At 38.8% G+C, this 17,976-nt stretch overlaps 1 protein-coding gene and 1 long non-coding RNA gene across 5 annotated transcripts in view; both read left to right on the forward strand.

Annotated features, from left to right (window-relative positions):
- Positions 1-13,324, forward strand: part of glis1a (GLIS family zinc finger 1a) — a 66,497-nt gene extending 53,173 nt beyond the window's left edge. For all 4 annotated transcript variants that reach the window (XM_004555214.4, XM_004555216.4, XM_076876811.1 and 1 more), the window contains 4 exons: positions 2,496-2,649; positions 8,641-8,774; positions 8,903-9,001; positions 9,526-13,324. In XM_004555214.4, coding sequence (XP_004555271.2) covers positions 2,496-2,649; positions 8,641-8,774; positions 8,903-9,001; positions 9,526-9,668 — 530 coding nt within the window. In that variant the 3' untranslated portion in view covers positions 9,669-13,324. The remainder of the gene's footprint in view (positions 1-2,495; positions 2,650-8,640; positions 8,775-8,902; positions 9,002-9,525) is intronic.
- Positions 13,325-14,198: 874 nt separating this feature from the next.
- Positions 14,199-17,331, forward strand: LOC143413690 (uncharacterized). The gene is made up of 3 exons (XR_013094294.1): positions 14,199-14,869; positions 15,652-15,748; positions 16,003-17,331. It is a non-coding gene; the product is annotated as an uncharacterized LOC143413690 (long non-coding RNA).
- The last annotated feature ends 645 nt before the right edge of the window (positions 17,332-17,976 follow it).

The following is a 17,976-nucleotide window of genomic DNA, read 5'->3' on the forward strand; positions in this document are numbered from 1 at the left end:
TTTTGATATTGAGCATTCAGCCCCTGTAGGCTTGAAATGTGGCTCTGAAAGGTTTACAGAAAAATGGATTACGCTGACCATGGAAACTCCTCAAAGTCTGCTTGCAACATAGTCTAATCCCCATCTGTCCATATGTGCACACTGTGTGTAATATACTTGTATTTACACCAGAAATTGTTTTTCTATAGCACATTGAGTTGCTCATCAGTGGGGGGAAATGTCACTACTGCACGATAATTTGGAAGAGTTTCATTTAACTATAAATTGAGTATTTTAATATTTTCGACAGTTTTGTTTGCCTACAAGGAGCCAGACTTTCTTGCCATTTTTTAAAGTGGTCTTGAGCAATAATTCTCTAGGCTTTCTAAAGGTCTTTCAAAGCTTTTCTTTGAACATTGGCTGCTTTTTTTTGTTACTCATTTTTAGTCCAATCCTTGTAAAAGGGACCTAATTGAATCAGTGTTGTGTCTACACAGACAACTTTGCAAAGAACCCATTTTAAATTATGTCTGCAGGCACCTTGGTACCAACAATCTGTTGCAAAAACATAATTTCTTCCCAAACTTAACAAACACACCCACCAAATGTTAGGAAATACCTAACACAGGACTTGAGAGGAAAATCTAACCCCTCAGGTGATCCATCTACTGTTCACTGAAGCCTCATCAGAAATGTGAAGAGAGGCTGAGGTATGCCAAATTACTCAGTAACTGGACTGAAGATCACTGGCAACAGCTGTTATTGGGAAATGAATACGAATTAGAGTTTTATTGGCCTTTCAGTATTTATGGAGGAGGTCAGTAGAGCGGTACAAACATCCCTACAGCCATCTGTAAAACATGGAGGAGGCTCTGTCATGGTCTGGGGCTGCTTCTCAGCCAGCGGTGTTGGGGCGCTTGTCAAAATTGAATGATTGCAGAAGAGTACAGTCAGATTTTAATCCACCATGTTATACCATCTGCAAAGCATCTGACTGATATTAGTTCAATTTTTCACCATGAAAATTATTGCGGACAGTAGAAGCATACCTGGATAGAAGAGCCAACAGTGGAGCACTATCAGTCATGGACTGACTTCCTCAGAGCCCAAACATCAGCATTGTTGAAGCAGTGTTGCATTATCTTGACAGAGAAAGGAACAAGAGGCAGCCAACATCCAAAGATCTTTGAATGTCCTTCCAGAAGCCTGGAGAGCCGTTTCTGAAGACTACTTAAAGAAATTGCAAGACAGCTTGAGAGAATTAAGGCTGTGCTGAAAAATAAAGTGCAACACTGAGTAGAGTCAGCCTTTCATTTCTTTATATTTTATTGGTGTTTGTTATAATACAATTCAATACAGCTTGAACCCAGTGAAAATCATCATTACAGGTAGTGATGTGATAGTGATGTAGTAGGAAGATTTAACGGCACAGATGCTCAGCAACTTTTATTTATATATCAATCAATCAATCCATTTATTTATAAGGTCATTTAAAAACAACACAGGTTGACCAAAGTGCTGTACATAGTAAAAAAGTAAAAAAGTAGAAGAAACCCACACAAAGAACAAAGTAAAACACAATTTTAACACAATTAAAAGGTAGAGAGTAAAAATGTGTTTTCAGATGGGTTTTAAAAATGTTGGAAAGATCCTAATTTCAAGAGGCAGACTGTTCCAAAGTTTGGGCGCAGCTATCGCAAAGGCCCAGTCTCCTCAGTTTTTCAGCCTGCTTCTCAGCTGACCTGAGAGTTCTATTTGGAGTATTTTTAGTTAACAAATCAGAGAGGTATGACAGAGCTAATCCATTTAGAGATTTAAAAACAAGCAATAAAATTTTAAAATCAATTCTACAACGTCCTGGAAGCCAGTGTAAACAAGCCAAGACTGGGGAAATATGGTCATGTTTACGAGTGCCTGTCAAGAGTATGAAAATATATGAAAATAACCAGAGTACAGCCAGTTAGCAACTAGTTGAGTTAAGCCTCGACTGACAGGAAAGGTGTTGCAGGCTGACACAGATTTATTGCAACACCCTGGTAATCTTTCTGCATTTCTAAATGCCAGTTATCTTAAAACATTCACCAGTCTGTCTAAAACTAATCAAAGTCGTTCTGTCTGACTGTGATTGTTTGTGCAATTGCTGTGCAATTGAAAGTATTTACCCAGTGTATGAGGAGATTGCACACTCAGCCTCCGGGCAACCAGTTAGTTGCCACAACTACTTGCGGTCGATCTCTGACAGCAAAAGATGTGAGAATGAAAAGCATTGCAACACTTCCTAAACTTTTGGTGTTTGGAAAACTTGGCTACATGTAATTTGGCGTTGAAGTGAAATACGTTGCAGTTGAAGTTTCTAATGATTCTAATGTTAACTCCTACTCTATTGTAACTGTTATATACATCATCCAACCTTTGCTGCAGAGACCTCAGACTAGATGTGGGACCAGATGTGGAGGTGGATGCTCAAAATGTTTGGTGGAGCAGATTTACTGAGGTTATCTGTGGCTCTCTTTCAGGTGTGTACTCAAACAGCAGCAGCACCGCCCACAGTCGGGGGAATTCAGAGTTTCTGCCCCCATCAGCAGACTCGAGGTATCCAGGCCTGGAGGGAAACTTTGATGCTAATAGCCCAATATCTTCATTAACAAGCCCGGGGAGCATGAGAGAGGGGTGAGTGTAAGATCAGAGCAAGTTCAAGTTAAATGCGGTGCATCCCCTGAGCATTTATTTATTTATTCATACAACGAAGCTGGACTGGAAACAGTCCACTTAGTTTTTATAGCAGAGTAATAGATGTTTAGTGACTTGCTTATGGGCAGCAGTGGGCAGTAGTTAAATCTGATGGAAGTTTATCTTCCCCAAGGTTGCATCTTGTTGCACCATTGTGAATATTTTCTTTCATATAATAAAAAGCAAAGAAACATCTATCATTTTTAATTTCTACACTGTCATGTATTTCAACATTGGGCTGCTTTTATTTCTTGGGAAGGAGATTACTTTACTGACATTTAACAATAAAACAAGAGGCAAACGTAAAATAGTCAGTTCATCCAAATCACAAAAATAAAGAAAAGACATATTTTCCTACTTACCCCTCGTGGTGTCTGGCAAGGTTTTCAGTTATCTGCTGCTGGGATTTCTGCTGCCAACTCACTACAGTGGAGCTGAATAAGATCTCATGTGGCAGTTTTTATTCAGAGTTATTTTCTACTATAGATAAAAATAGTGAAAACTAACAGACCTCAATTTTATGCTCCTTTCTGTATCCTTTTCAAGGATTCGCCCCCAAAACCTCTGCTTTTATATGTCCTAAACGTATTGTTTAAACATATCTGGCATGTATTAAAGTGTTTCTAAGCTGCTTAACACTTCTGAGCAGTCCGGCTCTGTTCCATATCAAACACTGAAGCTTCAAAGTGATACTAAAGATTTCACAGTCATTTTGTTTTGCTTTCCCTCATCTCTGATTTCTAGAAAAAGCCAGAGAGATCCGAGCTTGTGCATTCTTGAATAAACCAGAGACATTATCACCAGAGATGGAGTTATGGCTTTGTGGTCGCACTGATTGGGTAGTTGGAGACCACAGAACTTATGTGCACTGTAAGCTGAGACAAATTTTCTCTAGGCAAGTATAAAAGTAGAAGTGAGACTAAAAAGATACAGCTGAAAGCCTCCAGGGCTGCAGTTTCTGGACAATAGGGCCTAAAATTATTGGTCATTGAAGGTTTGCCCATAAAGTAACTTTTATTGGCACTATAGTAAAAACAAAAACAGTCTGTCTAATAAAATAGCATCAATAAAGGCCAGAATAACATTTTTGTGGTTTAATAAATGATATAAAATATTACCATATAATGCACATTGTTTCATATGAAATTCTTCCAATATTTCCAAGGGTTGTTTTCAAGTGGCCTTTCGGTGTTTGGCTTAAATGTTAAGATTGGTTGTTTTCTCTGAGCACTGATTTCAACAGGTTTAAGCTTTAGGGTTCATCATTGACCCTTAGGGTTGAAATGAAAGTAGCAAAAGGTCTACTATGTATAGTTGTGACTTTTCCAGAAAGGCAGGCAGAGGAGATACTGCCCAATTCATCAGCGAGAAAAGTGGACTAGACAAAAACATATCCTTCCATGATTTTGTGCCACTTGTCTTTTATTCTTTTATTTATGCCGACAGCCTCGTGTGTCTTACTTTACTTAGACCACTTAGAAGTGTAATTAACTAGAACTCCTTCACTGATAATACCTGAGTGTGATACAATACAGCTGATTTAAATAGCTAAATTACCTCCTTAGCGTGTCTTGAAGTTTTCCAGAGGCCTGGTAATGAACTAATCATTTGATTCAGGTTTGTTGACCCAGGGTAATATATCTAAAACCTGCAGGACACCGGCCCTTGAGGCCTGGAGTTCTCCACCCCTGGTTTATGGGATACATATTGACATTTAAGCCAACCTCACTTCTGTCCCTTAGTGATATTGTGCAAACTGCAAAAGTAGTCTGCATGTTTAAGTGATGGCGAATCCACTGATTAGAATTGAAGCTGAAGAAGGTTTTTTATTTTTTTATTTTTTGGTCAATGTCATCTTTTTTGAAAGGATTCAGATTTGACCCTGACTGCTAAAGCAAAGTGCATTGTATTGATTAGACACATATCTGAGATTGTTTATGGAAATGCTTAGTGATTTTTAAAATGTAAGAAATATGTATCAATGGAAATTTGTCTCAACGCAGAAGCTTTTTTTTTATTGCAAGATCTTTATTTTTTTTTTCTTATGATTACAAATGAAAAAAGTCCACTTCTGTTTTTCAGATATTCTTACACGTTACGGTTAGTTGTTCCTCTTTGAAAACTACTCAAGAAGTTATTGTATTTGTAGTGATAAAACTACATCATAAATGTATGTGTGCCAGCCACAGGCCTTGGGTTGAGGAGATTGTATTGTGTCGGTCAACCAATATATATACAAGAAAACACAGAATTTGTAAGTACTATTTGATCTGGATTTCATCACATATTTCACTTCTAAAACCACTTTAAAGTTTACAAAACAAATACAGATTTTAATAAATCAAACATTTGGATGCTTTTGTGCATTTTTAGGAACTTTGCTCACCTCTCTCAGAATCTCTCCGCCTTCCTAAAATGTGCAGCTACAGTAGAGCTTCCATGAAGCTATGCACAATCCGTCCATTGACGTCTCTTTATAGCAGCGGAGGATGTCATTGAATCCCACTGGTGCCCACAGTATATGACAACCTGCCAAAGCTAATACCAGACAAGCACTTGATTTTCCACAAAATGACTTAGACGAGAGACGTTAAACACGTGAAAGTAAATTATCTTTTCTTCATGGTGCAGGCAGCATCATGCTCTGACCTCATAGGGAGGCCAATGTTTACTCTGGCTGTAATGAGCCATTTTGACGTCTTTTAATAATTTACAGAGGCCCGCAGTGAGGCTTGTCCATCAGTTTAGTATTTGTGATGCACAGTGTTTGTATATATTGTGCGGTTGGAAGAGAGAGGTAGCGTGGTGCTGGATTTGCATTTTTTTGCAGCAGCGTGTCCATCAGATACAGGCACACTAACCAGGATAGCGCTCACACAGAAACACTATTATACACGTTGAAGGAAGGCGATGTAATGAAGTTTATTTTGCAGAAACTCCAAGTGACATTGGACCTAAATAGCCGCTTTAAGTGAAATCCTTCACTTTTTTTACTTGCTGTAGCTCTAAAATGAAATGCTTGTGCTGTAGTTTCCCTAAGCACTTAGTGGTAGCACTTAGATCCCATTAAATCTCCATCTGTATTGCACAGATTTAACATAATCCCCTGTGATCCATTAAATCCATATCACCGAAATACTTTCAAAATTCAAATTCGAAACATCAGGTTTGTGATCATAAGCTGGCACCAATTAAATGCAGCACAATGTGCAGAAGATCTTAAATTCTGCAAGCTGGATTCCTTTCATTCTGCATAAGCAGTAAGGATGGCAGCTGTAGTTAGTAAGAAAAACGTGAGTCCTGCAGAGGGTCAGTTGGTAAAATATGATCAGACAAAAAGTTTCCTGAGGTTTACTGACAGCCGCGTCCTCAGCCCTGGGCCCTCGGTAAGCTCGTGCATGTGAGCAGTTGGGCACACCGGCCACAAAGTGACAGATCGACCCAGCACAGCTCAGACATCTCAACTATGTTGTTGCAACATTACAAGAATGTAAGCCGTGGCGCAGACGGCGTTGTTTATAGTTAAGGTCAGCGCTGATGGTTCAGGGGCCAGTGAGGGGAAATTCAAAGATGTGTTGAATTCTTTTGCCTTGCAGTCATTGCAGCACATTCATTTCAACAGCCACGCTATATCAAAGGCCACGTTGTTTACATAATACTATACAAAACCTGGATTTTATTACCTCGGGAAGCCACAGCCATCTGTAAGTTATATCAGTTTGGGTTTCAAAAAGTCCTTCTGATTAATTTTGGCTTTTATTGTATTTCTCCAATGAAAGCAGAGACTGTTAACTTAAATGTAATAGCATCTGACATGGGAAATGGGTAATAAAGAGACTTGGGGATGATAAATGAGAGATATGTAAAGAAATCTCCAAACATTTCCTCTTTTTATAGCTGATCAGATGCGAAAATATACGATGTTCAGACCAGCAGCCATCGGTATCTCTGACAAGGCCTGGCTTGTTTATGAAGCCCACTAAAAGTCTTCCAGCAGAAACCAGTGCTGTTTGGCTCTCTGGGGACCAATATGCTGCAGTACATCATCCAGGAAAGCCTTCAGGCCACATGAAATGCTGAGAGTGGGCTCTTTGAAGGTGGAAGGGGGGCACTTGAATACCGTACGGGGGTTTTTTTTTGTTTTTTTTTTCAGCTGCGTATCTCCTTAGAGAGAAATTCAGCTGCCTTTCTTTCTTCTCGTCGACTTGGCTCCACTGACTCATTCGTTTCCATGTTGAGTCAGAGTGTTTGTGCACAGTCAGCACATTCTTGCAGCAAAGAGATGGATACAGCTCTCTGCAGCACATTACCCTCCTGAGGTGGAAACGCTTTCTTATACAAACTGCACTGTTTGCAGAAGAGAAGTGTTTACATGTTTCTGATGTATACAGCGGTCAGCTGATGTTTATCTGATTTAATTACCTGAAAACCTCGTGCCCTGGGTTCATTGTATCAGAGTCAGTGTTGTTGCTTACATTGATTGAAACCTTCCCTATGAAATAATTTTCACAATTTAGTTTAATACAACTAAGATTGAAGTTCCATCAATCAGAGAGTTACAACATCATTATCGTTTTACCATAATATTTATTGGCTTGGAAAACTTGTGTTGAATTTTATGGTGCTTAACAAACGCTGATATACATCTCAGTGTGACAGAAACTTTCAGCAGTTCAGCAGAAGTGAAGGTCAGGCCAAAAACAGCATTAGTGTAGAAACAGGCCGGGCTGAGTCAGTCACATACAGGATCAATTCTCTGGAAACTTCATTTCCACTTTAAAAAAAATAAATAATAATTTTTGAGTTAAACCATCAAACCTGTCACTTTCAACTTGTACTTAGATTTGGTCTTTAAATGGCTTCAGTAGGACCTGTTGACACGTAGCACTCCATCACTATGATGAATGTGGTCAGTGTTTATTCATTTTAACACTGAAACACACGCAGTAATCAGTACTGGAGTTTAAAGTTAACCGTGTTTGTGGAGAATAGTTTGATGTTACTAACTTTAGAAATCTTAAGTCATCTCTTATTTCTTTATGGTTTACTTCCAAGGAGCTGGACTTTCTTGTAATTATTTAAAGTGCTCTTGAGCAACAGTTCTGCAGTTTCTGGAGGTCTTTAAAAAAAATTTTCAAAGAACTATTAACTGAAAACTTATCTCAATGTGGTGTGGAGTGTGTCCTTAACCTCCTAAGACCCGAACTCTTTCATGGCATTTTTTTTTTAATTTTCTTTGCTATTTGGGCTGATTGGAACCTGATGAATATAAAAACAAAGAATTACCAGATTTATTTATTTTTTTACCTGATTTTTGTTTCTTTGAAAAATTAGATCCACTTATGAGGACATTCGTCTTAAATTTCAGTAGAACGGTGGCAGTATAATATCCTCGTAAGTGGATATCAGGCCCTTGCAGAGTAAAATTTAGTATTGTGGTCTAGACAACCCATAATGTGATGTCCACATATGTGGACGCCAGGTCCTAGAAGGTTAAGCAAACTGGTCCAGTTTTGCCTAAAAAACAAAAGGAAAAGTGATGGGCCTAAAAATGATCTACGGCAGTTTCTGAAAGTCATGTCCTTAAGAAATATTTAAAAAATCTACCAAAGACCTGACGCACGACCTGAAAAAGGCATCTGGCCCATCAGTTGATCCATCTACTGTTATCTGTCTACTTGAGAATAATCAGGAATGATTTCACTGGTTGGATGTCTGTGAAGAAGCCATTTATAAGGAAGGTGAGCAAGCAGAAAAGGTGGTCATCTGTGGCAGCAGGGCTTAATCCAAAATTGGCCTGGTGGTTGGTTGTCTGGTTGTTGGGGTTTTCTCCACATTACTGTAGAGTTTTTACCTTACAGTATAAAGCGCTTTGAGGCAACTGTTTTTGTGATTTGATGCTAGATAAATGTTTATGTTGTGCGTTTCCAGGAACAGACCAGCTTCCTTGTTTGTGTCCGCTGACGTGATCCCAGCGAGTCCCTGCTCAGACAGAGTAGATGTCCGGCTGCAGGGCTTCCAGAAAACCTACAACCACCAACAGCAAGTGTTCTCGCAGCAACACGGTACAGACAACATCAAGTCAAGTAATGTGAGTGAGGCGTGTGTTCAATGCCTCACTCACATTACTTGAGTGAGTGAGGCGTGTGTTCAATGCCATGCTTCATCTTCGTCTACTCTGTGATTCTCCTAGGCTGCCTGTATGGAGAGGGAAAGATGGCTCAGGCACCCAGCGATGGAGGTTTTGAGCCTGCAAGTTACTTCACCAACCAGCCCGCCTCCCACTCTACAGGTGAGACGTCAACTACACAAATGTAGCTTGTTGCTAACTATATCTGTGGTAACCTGTAGTTTTATTTCAGAGCTGAAATAAGCTTTCTAATGCAATTTTAAAAAGATCTATATAGCTGATAATTATCTGACTAAAGAGTAAAACTTTACTGAGGCTAATAGCTTTTTATCCGCTTGTTGTTAATTTGGTCAATTAAAGGTTTTTAGAGCCTTTTTACTAAAAGCAGCTACTGAAAGTGACACTATAAGAACAGTGGGAGCAAACTGAGACTAAACATTTACTGAGCAGACAGATAAACAGTGAGCTGTAGTAGGTTTTAATATTGCCTCATGGTTTCCATGCTGTTATTTGATGCCATTTATTATAAAACATTGATTATAGTTGCTCAAACAATTATGAAGGCAACTATCTGTTTGCATTTTTTTTAAAACCTCCAACTAAACTCTTTCCCATATGTAATAATAAAACCTTTCACATTTAAATAACTCATTTGCTGTGTTGTTGTTTTTTTTTCCTTCTGTCAGGGTTTGACTTGCTGCAGGACCTGCAGGGTCAGGCGGGGGGCGGTTACTCCTTGCCTCCCTGCCCAGACGACAGCTTCCTCTTCCAGGCAGGTGGTGTCGACCGCTGCCTCAGTCAGATTTACTCCGTCTATCTGGACTCGTGATGGACACCCAGAAATATTCTATGCAGCATGAATGCGACAGCTGACAATCACTCACTTGTGTATATATATATCTAAGGAGCATTTTATCAGCATTGTTCCTTTTTTGGCAAGAGAAAAAAGCCAGTGGGAGTTTAAATGGTACAAAAATAACTAGAGGCTGAAAAACTCTTGTTAAGCTGTGGATCTGTGGACAAACAAACAAATGGCCAAAAGGGAAAATCACAGAGAGACAGTACTGTGCAAGAGTCTTGACCCACCCAACATTTCTTTATATTTCACTAGCAAAATGGGAAATAGGCAATGCCATTTGTTGAAATGTTCAAAGATATAAGGCAGAAACAGTGTTTGCAGATTTCTAAAAAGCTTGAAAGTCAATATCTGGTATGATGCTTTCATTTAATTTCTTTAAGTAGTCTTTAGGAAATGTCCTCCAGACTTCCTGAAGAACATTTAAAGCTTTTCTTTGGATGTTTGCTGCATTGAGCTCTGTGCTCTGTCTACATGATCCCATACTGTTTCAGTAATGTTGAAACAGGGAGCCCAGTTCATGACCGATACTGTTCCGTTGTGTGTTTTTCTATTCAGGTAAGCTTTTACTGCATCTTCAGTGTGTTTGGGAGCGTTGCCACTAAGATGATTATCAGACGGTACTGAATGGTGGACCGAAATCTGACAGTATCAGATCTGACAGGATCCCCAAGGGCATGTCTGTCAGATGATAATACTATTACTAGAATAGCGTTATAAGCCTGCCACTTCTTCGTTTGTCCCTTGCTTGTTCAGTTCCCTAAAATTCTTTAAAGATGCTGCTCAGAGGTCAGTGTAAAGTGGCTTAATAAACAAAAACATTCCTGTGAAAATGCTCAGGTACAAGCTCTAACCAGTGTCCAAAGAAAAATGTTGAAAGACTTTCAGAAAGCCTGGAGGGCTATTGCTCAAGAGCACTTTAAAGATTACAAGAGTGTTTGGCTGCTTGGAAGTAAAGTATAATGAAATTAGGAGTTGGTCAAGATTTCTGCACAGTATTCTCAGTAGCAAAGTAGCAATGACTTTTTTTTTTTTCTAAATTCAAAAATGACCACAACATTTGTGTTTTCTGGATAGAAGGAGCTGCAGACTTCATTTTATTTGTCTTTGTCTCCAATGTTGATCTTAGCTAGTGAGGACACTTCTGCCTCTGCAGTGGCTTGGTTTGTAGGAGATAATCAAAGAAGTAATCCATAATGCAATGCTTCCCAACCTCGTGTGGGTACACAAAGTGGAATGTAGAAGATGATTACAAAGACATCAGTAAAACGAAACATCCACATTCACAAAATGTTCTAATTTCATATTTTCTTGTTGTTTGTGTGTAAATATGTTTTTTAAATGTTTGCAGTCCTCACATTGATTTAGATAAAACAGTGGAGGTTCAAGAATAACTCAAAGACATAAAGTTGTAAATAAAACGCTCAGATTCAGCTTTTTAATTCAACACATTCAGCAGTTTAAACATTTCAAAGCTTAGTCCAGCGTTTGGGAGAGATTCTTGCTGTGTGTTTATCTGGGTTACATAAGAAGACCGATATCTCTTTCTTGTTGTTGTATTAACTATGAAGCTACAGCTACCAGCTGGTTAGCTGAGTGCGGGATAAAGACTGGAAACAGCTAGCATGGGTCTAACAAAAGCAATAAAATGGACCTAAAAAACATCCACAGAAGATGCTTTCAGCTGCTCCCTTCTTTCCAAGGGGAGGCGTACCAAATGGTTCCAACCATTTCCTCCTGATAATCAGTCTATTCATTTATGTTTCCAATGATATCTCATGTGTTTGTGTGGCCTCTGATCCAAAGAGACAGGAAATCACAATAAAGTTAAACTGAAAGATACTTTTTTCCTGTAGTTCTCAGGAGGATATACACTCGGCTTTGCTGATGCAGTGTCCCTCCCACATTCATCCAGGCTTGGTTCTGGGACTGAGGGAGTACACTGGCTTGAGTCACTAGAGGCTGGGTTTGTGTCTCCTCCCAGTCTTAATTTTTTTTTTTTTTTTTGTATGTATGTAAAACAAATGAGTCAACCACAAAAATGCTCAGTTGAATGTCTGAATAGAAATCTATAAACTGGAGTCTTAACATTTAGATGTGCTGTGAAGGGTTTTCACTTATTCAAAGCAAATTCATGTATGGAACCTCTGACATTTATAGTTTTATAAACATAGCCCACATCCTGTACAGCTGCAGTTTATGATGTCCTTGCCTGTAGCTACAGGTAGCACCTCAGTCAGTTACACAGAGGCCTATCAACAAATGTTGGTATTAAATATCCTGGACACTTAAAAAAAAAATGTTGACATTAAGGTATTTGTAAACCTTTAGATTTTCTTTTCTCTAGGCTGTGGGCATTAAAATGGTCTTTTTAATGATCGGTGTTCATACATAAAATGACTCAAATCAGCTACTTTATGGACGTATTTAATCCAGACCTTTTGATGATGGTGTTTAAAGTGTGCACATTACCGCCACTGTGCAACAGAAATGCTTTTTCTGCAGACATCTTAAGGGGGTGTCACAACACGTAACATCTGTTTCCAAAATGTCCAAACTGCTTTACTACAACATCTGTATTCATCATGTGAAAAAGCTTGTTTTTTCTTTCAGAAACACAATGACTGGAAAAGAGCAGCAGTAAAACTGTAAATTCTTTTCTGTATCTTGGCAATGACTGAGGGTTAATTTGGTCTGACAATAATTAGATCCTCTAGGAGTGTAGTGGTTTACACATTTTCCTAATAAGTAAAGAAAGTGTCTTCTCCCAGTTTGAGACTGGGAAGCACAACAGGAAGGGCATCAAGTGTTTAAAGATATCTCAGACAATCAAACTACCTGCTGTGGTGACTCCTTATGAATAAAAGAGCAGCTGAAAGTAGCTTTTTAATAGAGCAGTGGAAGTTGTTTCATTTTATCCCGTTCATATGTGTGTGAAGTCAAAAGGATGAATTTTAGCATGCTTTATGGTGTGCACAACAATATTCTGTCTCAAGTAGGAAGCTTGGAAAACATTTTAAAGCTGTATGAAGCTATTTCCAGTCCTCGTGTGAAGCTAACCTAACCCAGCTGCAGCCTTACACTAAACAGTCATCATATGTAGCTCGCAACAAGAAAGACATCATCTGAAGATAATAATTTACTCCTTTAAGGTCATAGTGTGTGTTTGTGAGTAACCAGATTATCTTGTATCTGCAGTGTCAATGAGCAAACTCACTCTGCTTGTGACTAGAGGGGAAACTGCAGCAGATACCCAAAAGAGGGCTGCTGTATAGAAATGTTCCAGAAATGTCACAAAGGGGAGTTGATGTTGATGAAACAAACAAAACTATGCAATAAACTGCACTAAAATAAAGTTATTCTCAAAAACAGGACAGCAGTATAATCGTGTGACTCGTTTCTTCAGCGCGCTGCCTTTTATGTGTTTATTGTACAGTTTCAATCAGTGTTATTTTCAGTGTTTACAGTATCTTCTCTGCACTCTTTTCTGTCTCGGCTTAGAGACTTTGAGAAAATGACCAACCAGAAAATGTTTACACTGATTTTGTAGTAATTTTGTAGAGTTTTCTTACTGAACTGTATAAAAATGCATCTGTCTTTTATACCAAAATAAAAAGAATCTGTTTGTATTTGCTTGTTTTTGTTTTGTTTTTAAGTACTGAATCAGTACTGCATTTTAGTGTGAAATGTGACAAACAATGATTATAATTCTTAATTTTGTTATTTTGGGTTTTCCATGTTTAGAAGTGGACGATCTTGGTTGGGTAATGCTGCCATCTACTGGACCAGCTGGATCAAGTTCATTCCCACTCTAAATTGTAAGACTTTTGAAAGGTTACTAGCTACATTTCCTAGAGCAATAGTTATAAGAAAATGGTTTTAGAACAAAAAACACAAGTACACATACTTCAGATTATTTTCAATCAAATTATTTATTTCTACATCCCTCCAGTTCATCTCAGTCATCTCAAGGTGCTTAATATTGTATTAGCATTCCTGCATGACCAACTACTTGGTGATGGTGCATTGAAGAGAACTCCCTGAACCAGCTTAAAGAGGGGCAATCATGCCATGACCGAATGGAGGAGGATCAACAAATAAGACAAAACACAAAACTACAGGCAAGAGCAGAGAAAAGTTACAGTAGTGCCATATAAACGCACTAGGAGTGAAAAGAGGAGAATTGGTGCATCATGGGAAGTCGCCCAGCAGGTTGGGCCTACAGCAGCACAGCTAATGCCACAGTCACATTAGAACAAAGCAACCAATCGGTCTGAATTTATAAGTCAGACAGCAGTTATTTGCTAACCTTTGTCTGTCTCCCACCAGCTTACCTTTACAACTGGCCACCCAAAGGTTTAGGGTGGTTTAGCATGTGGCACATTCAATCTCTGGGCCACCAGCTGCAACTATTTGCAATCAGTTGCCAAATGCAACCACGAATTATTCCTAGTTGCAATGAATTAGCCATTCATTTTTTACTCTAGTGTGATTGATTCATAAATGATCATCCAGAATCTTCATGAAAAATGAAAGCTTTGAGTCTAATCTTAAAAGTAGAGAGGGTGTATGTCTCTGAGCTGGTTGCATAGGACAGAGGCCTAACACCTGAATCCTTTCTCTAACATTGTACTTTTAGAAACTCTAGGAACCAACAACAAGCCTGCAGTCTGAGAGCAAAGTGCTCAGGTTAGCTAAAATGATATTGTGAGGCCTTTAAGGTATGACAGGGCCAGATTACTCAGCACTTCTCCCTTTGTAGTCCTCTGTTAATACACTTCCTGCAGGATTTAGCAGCACTAGCCATGTAATCAATTCAGCTGCTCTTCATCAGAGTTAAGACGATGTTACATAGAGGTCAGGAAGTCGAGAAGTTCATATTAAAAAGACAAATGCAGGGAAACAGAGTGAGGCAGGTCCGGGAAGAGAAGCTGATAGCTCAAAAGGCTTCAATTAAATATATAGAAACCAGGTCTAATATTCAAAATATACTGTAATGACGATGTTACCGTCTACTACAGTAGGGGGCGACTTGCACCTTTAGTCTAACCACAGTAAACCTAAAGACGAGGAAGTAAAGTTGCCCATGAGCAGTCTGTCACGTAATTTCCTGCAACCTGTGGAGGTAACTGTCGCGGAGGTCCGTCTGCATCTGTTTTTGTTTTCTCACAGCGGTAAGAATATTTTCTAAAGTTACGTTACATTAAACTTGAATATACCGAAGAATCTAGTGTGTGACAGTCTTAAAGTGTTAAACCTGTCAAAGCGAGTGTTTGTTTTTAGCTGTCAGCGCTTGAGATAATCACGCATGCGCAGACCAGAACGTCCTTTATTGGTCACAGCTGATTGGTGTAGAAAAAGGTTCTTCAATACTTTATCTGAATTGATAGACACTTTAAATATTTACTGGTTTGACGGGGTTTTGTTATATTAGTGTGAATTTGAAGGTTCAGTGTGTGTGTGTGTGTGTTATTGTTCATTGTTCAGTCTGTTGTGTGGCTGATGATGATTTTTATTTGTCAGAGAGGCAGAAAACATATTTTGGATAATAAACTGCATTTGGTAGCAAAATTGTTTCTTTTTGAATCAGCTTTAAAATAAATTCTTACATATAGCTCATTTTTAAGATTGTGACTCTTGGAGCTTACTGTGACCCTCGCAGTTGACAAGCCTAACAACGTGTAAGGAGACGGTTGGCATTTAACCTAGTCACTGTCCTGGAAACCGGCTCCTAATGTGGGCTGTGTAGTTTATTCTTTCATAATTTATAAAATAACCACATAGAACAAGTAATAATGATAATAAAAAAACTGTTTTCCAGATGCATCCATCCATCATCATCATATGTTTTATTTTTGTATAAAGGAAAAAGTAAATAAAAATATGATGAAGGATGCATCCATCCATAATTAAGACTGGATGCCAGTTAAAGAGTAAAACTGGGAATTGTTTACAGCTGGGCTGCCCTCTGTGTCCCAAATTCACCACCACACGTGCAAGGACCATGTGCAGACATCTGGAGTCCCACATCAAAAATGCAGTTTATTTCCAAGGTAAGCTGATGACAAGAGGAAATAAATGTGGGCTTCTTTTGATTAACAGCGTTGCATTTACCGTACATTTAAAGGTCAACAGTTTTACTTACTCTTACCAACTCTGATTTGGAGTCAGTAGATCAGCTTTAGAAGAAAGCTAGAGTTACTTTGAAAGAAACATGATTTTTAAATATTTATGCCATCGCATCACTGAGTAAAATCACAGCTGGACAGCTAAATTCCTAACTGTGATGTATGGCTGTCCCTTGCAGATACAAACATTTGCAGATGCAACCTGCCTTGCCGAGACACGGGTCATTACCACTGCCCACACTGTGAGAAAACAATCATGCGCAAAGAGGATATGACATTACACGTAACTGGATGTCGAAACACATGTGATACAGTGCCACCTTCGGCAGAAATCAGGGCACCTGCATCATCGTCATCATCCTTTTTCACTCCCTGTGCTCCCCAGCAGAGGTCAGCGCAGCCTCCTTTGGTAACCTTCCCACATCAGCTGGAGAGGACTCTGTAATGTCAGACCATTGTTGCACACTTGTGTCACCTGTTGACACTCCGCCATCCTGTCAGCCAAACTCGGCTCCCCCTCCAGACGCCTGTAAACCACCTGCCGAGGCGGCACAGTCTGAAGCCACAGAGCTGCTCTCTTCACGTGTGATGTATTTAAAGTCAGTGAAGTGCCCTCGCTGCGCCGTCGTTCTCTACAAAAAGAACTTATTGGTGCACATACAAAGAAAACATTAAAGCTGCATCTCATAGTAAAAGCAAAGGTGTTAGTAAAGCTTATGGCCTCTTTGACTTCCCAAAAGGCATTCATGTGAGACTTGGATGACTGAGCTGCCTCAGAACAACAGTGGGGGCTGTTCAGTGGATCATTGACAGTATGTGGAGAAAAACACAGTAGAAAATTTGCTGACACATATGTATTCCACACTGAATTGATTATATTTTGGTCTTTATATTATAATTTCTTGTTTAGAGGGAATTCAACATATTTTTTTGCACTTTATTAAAGGAGCTTTGTTTGGTTCACAGTTCCATATGAGTTTAGGTCTCCTCTGCCTCCATGTAACCTCTTCTGATTGGTTGCCTATCACAAGCATAAGGCTTGAACAGCAGATGGATGGAGCTTCTTTGTGGCTGAGATGATCATATTTGGGATATCCACTCTCACTGGCATCATACAGATCCAAAAGTATAGAAGATCGCCTGAAACTGAGTGTTCAAGTTAATTATTCGGTGGTCAAAGATCACAACATTTTGACAATACCTGAAATATTTATGTACCAAGTCTTATAAAATTTCACTTAAAAGGGAAACCAGGTTAAATGTGTCAATATTCAGAATAGAGAAAACAAAATCTGGAAAGTTTTCAACTTTACGTCTCAGGAACAGCTGGTCAAATTTTGAGAGTGTGTTGGTTTAGGCCGAGGCAGAAGTCCTAAAAAAACTAACTCTGTGGAGCAGAGCATCAGTGAAGCTGGCCCGTGCATATCTTTGTAGTTGCAATCATGTATTTGCAGTTTCCCTTTCAAAGCAGGAGAGCCACAATACAAGGGGCATCGAGATGATCAGTATTTTATTTATTTTAAAGTGAGTGAGGGAATGAATTTGCAGTGTGTAACGTTTCTGTCAGAAATCGGTCCATAATGAACACAAGTGCAGTAATTGCACTCTGCAGTAAGCCACTTTCATTTAGTTTTTTTCTTCTTCTCTCATCTGAAATTTGACTGTTATTTTATGAAACCTTTATTAAATCTTTTTCAAACTGCCACAATTACTGGGACTTGGAACAATCGGAAGTTTCTAAGATGAATTTTTGAATCTTCCAGTATATAAGTCTGACTTTAATAAATGCCTATATTTCAGAGGCAATACTCCTTCACTTTTACTTGAGTAATAAAGTTGAATCGTTGATTCAACTCTTGCCAAAGTATCTGTACCCCTGCTAAAGTGACAAGTGTGTTTACTTGTGCCATTAATTAATTTTTGATATTAATAGTTCTTTATGTAATTCCCTCTGGGATTAATAAAGTGTTCTGATTCTGATTATTTACTGTTGGAACAGCAGCATCCTGTGGGTTGTGGATTATACGAGTCAGACATTTTTCTCAGCCACTTTCAGCTGTTTTTAGTGCATGAAATAACCAATACAACATATGCACTCAATTTTTACAAAATTTTGCTAGAATTCAAGTTTATATTTATCTGCTTTTTATTAT

This window comes from Maylandia zebra, linkage group LG18 (genome assembly GCF_041146795.1).
Source record: "Maylandia zebra isolate NMK-2024a linkage group LG18, Mzebra_GT3a, whole genome shotgun sequence".
NCBI classification, from domain to species: Eukaryota; Metazoa; Chordata; class Actinopteri; order Cichliformes; family Cichlidae; genus Maylandia; species Maylandia zebra.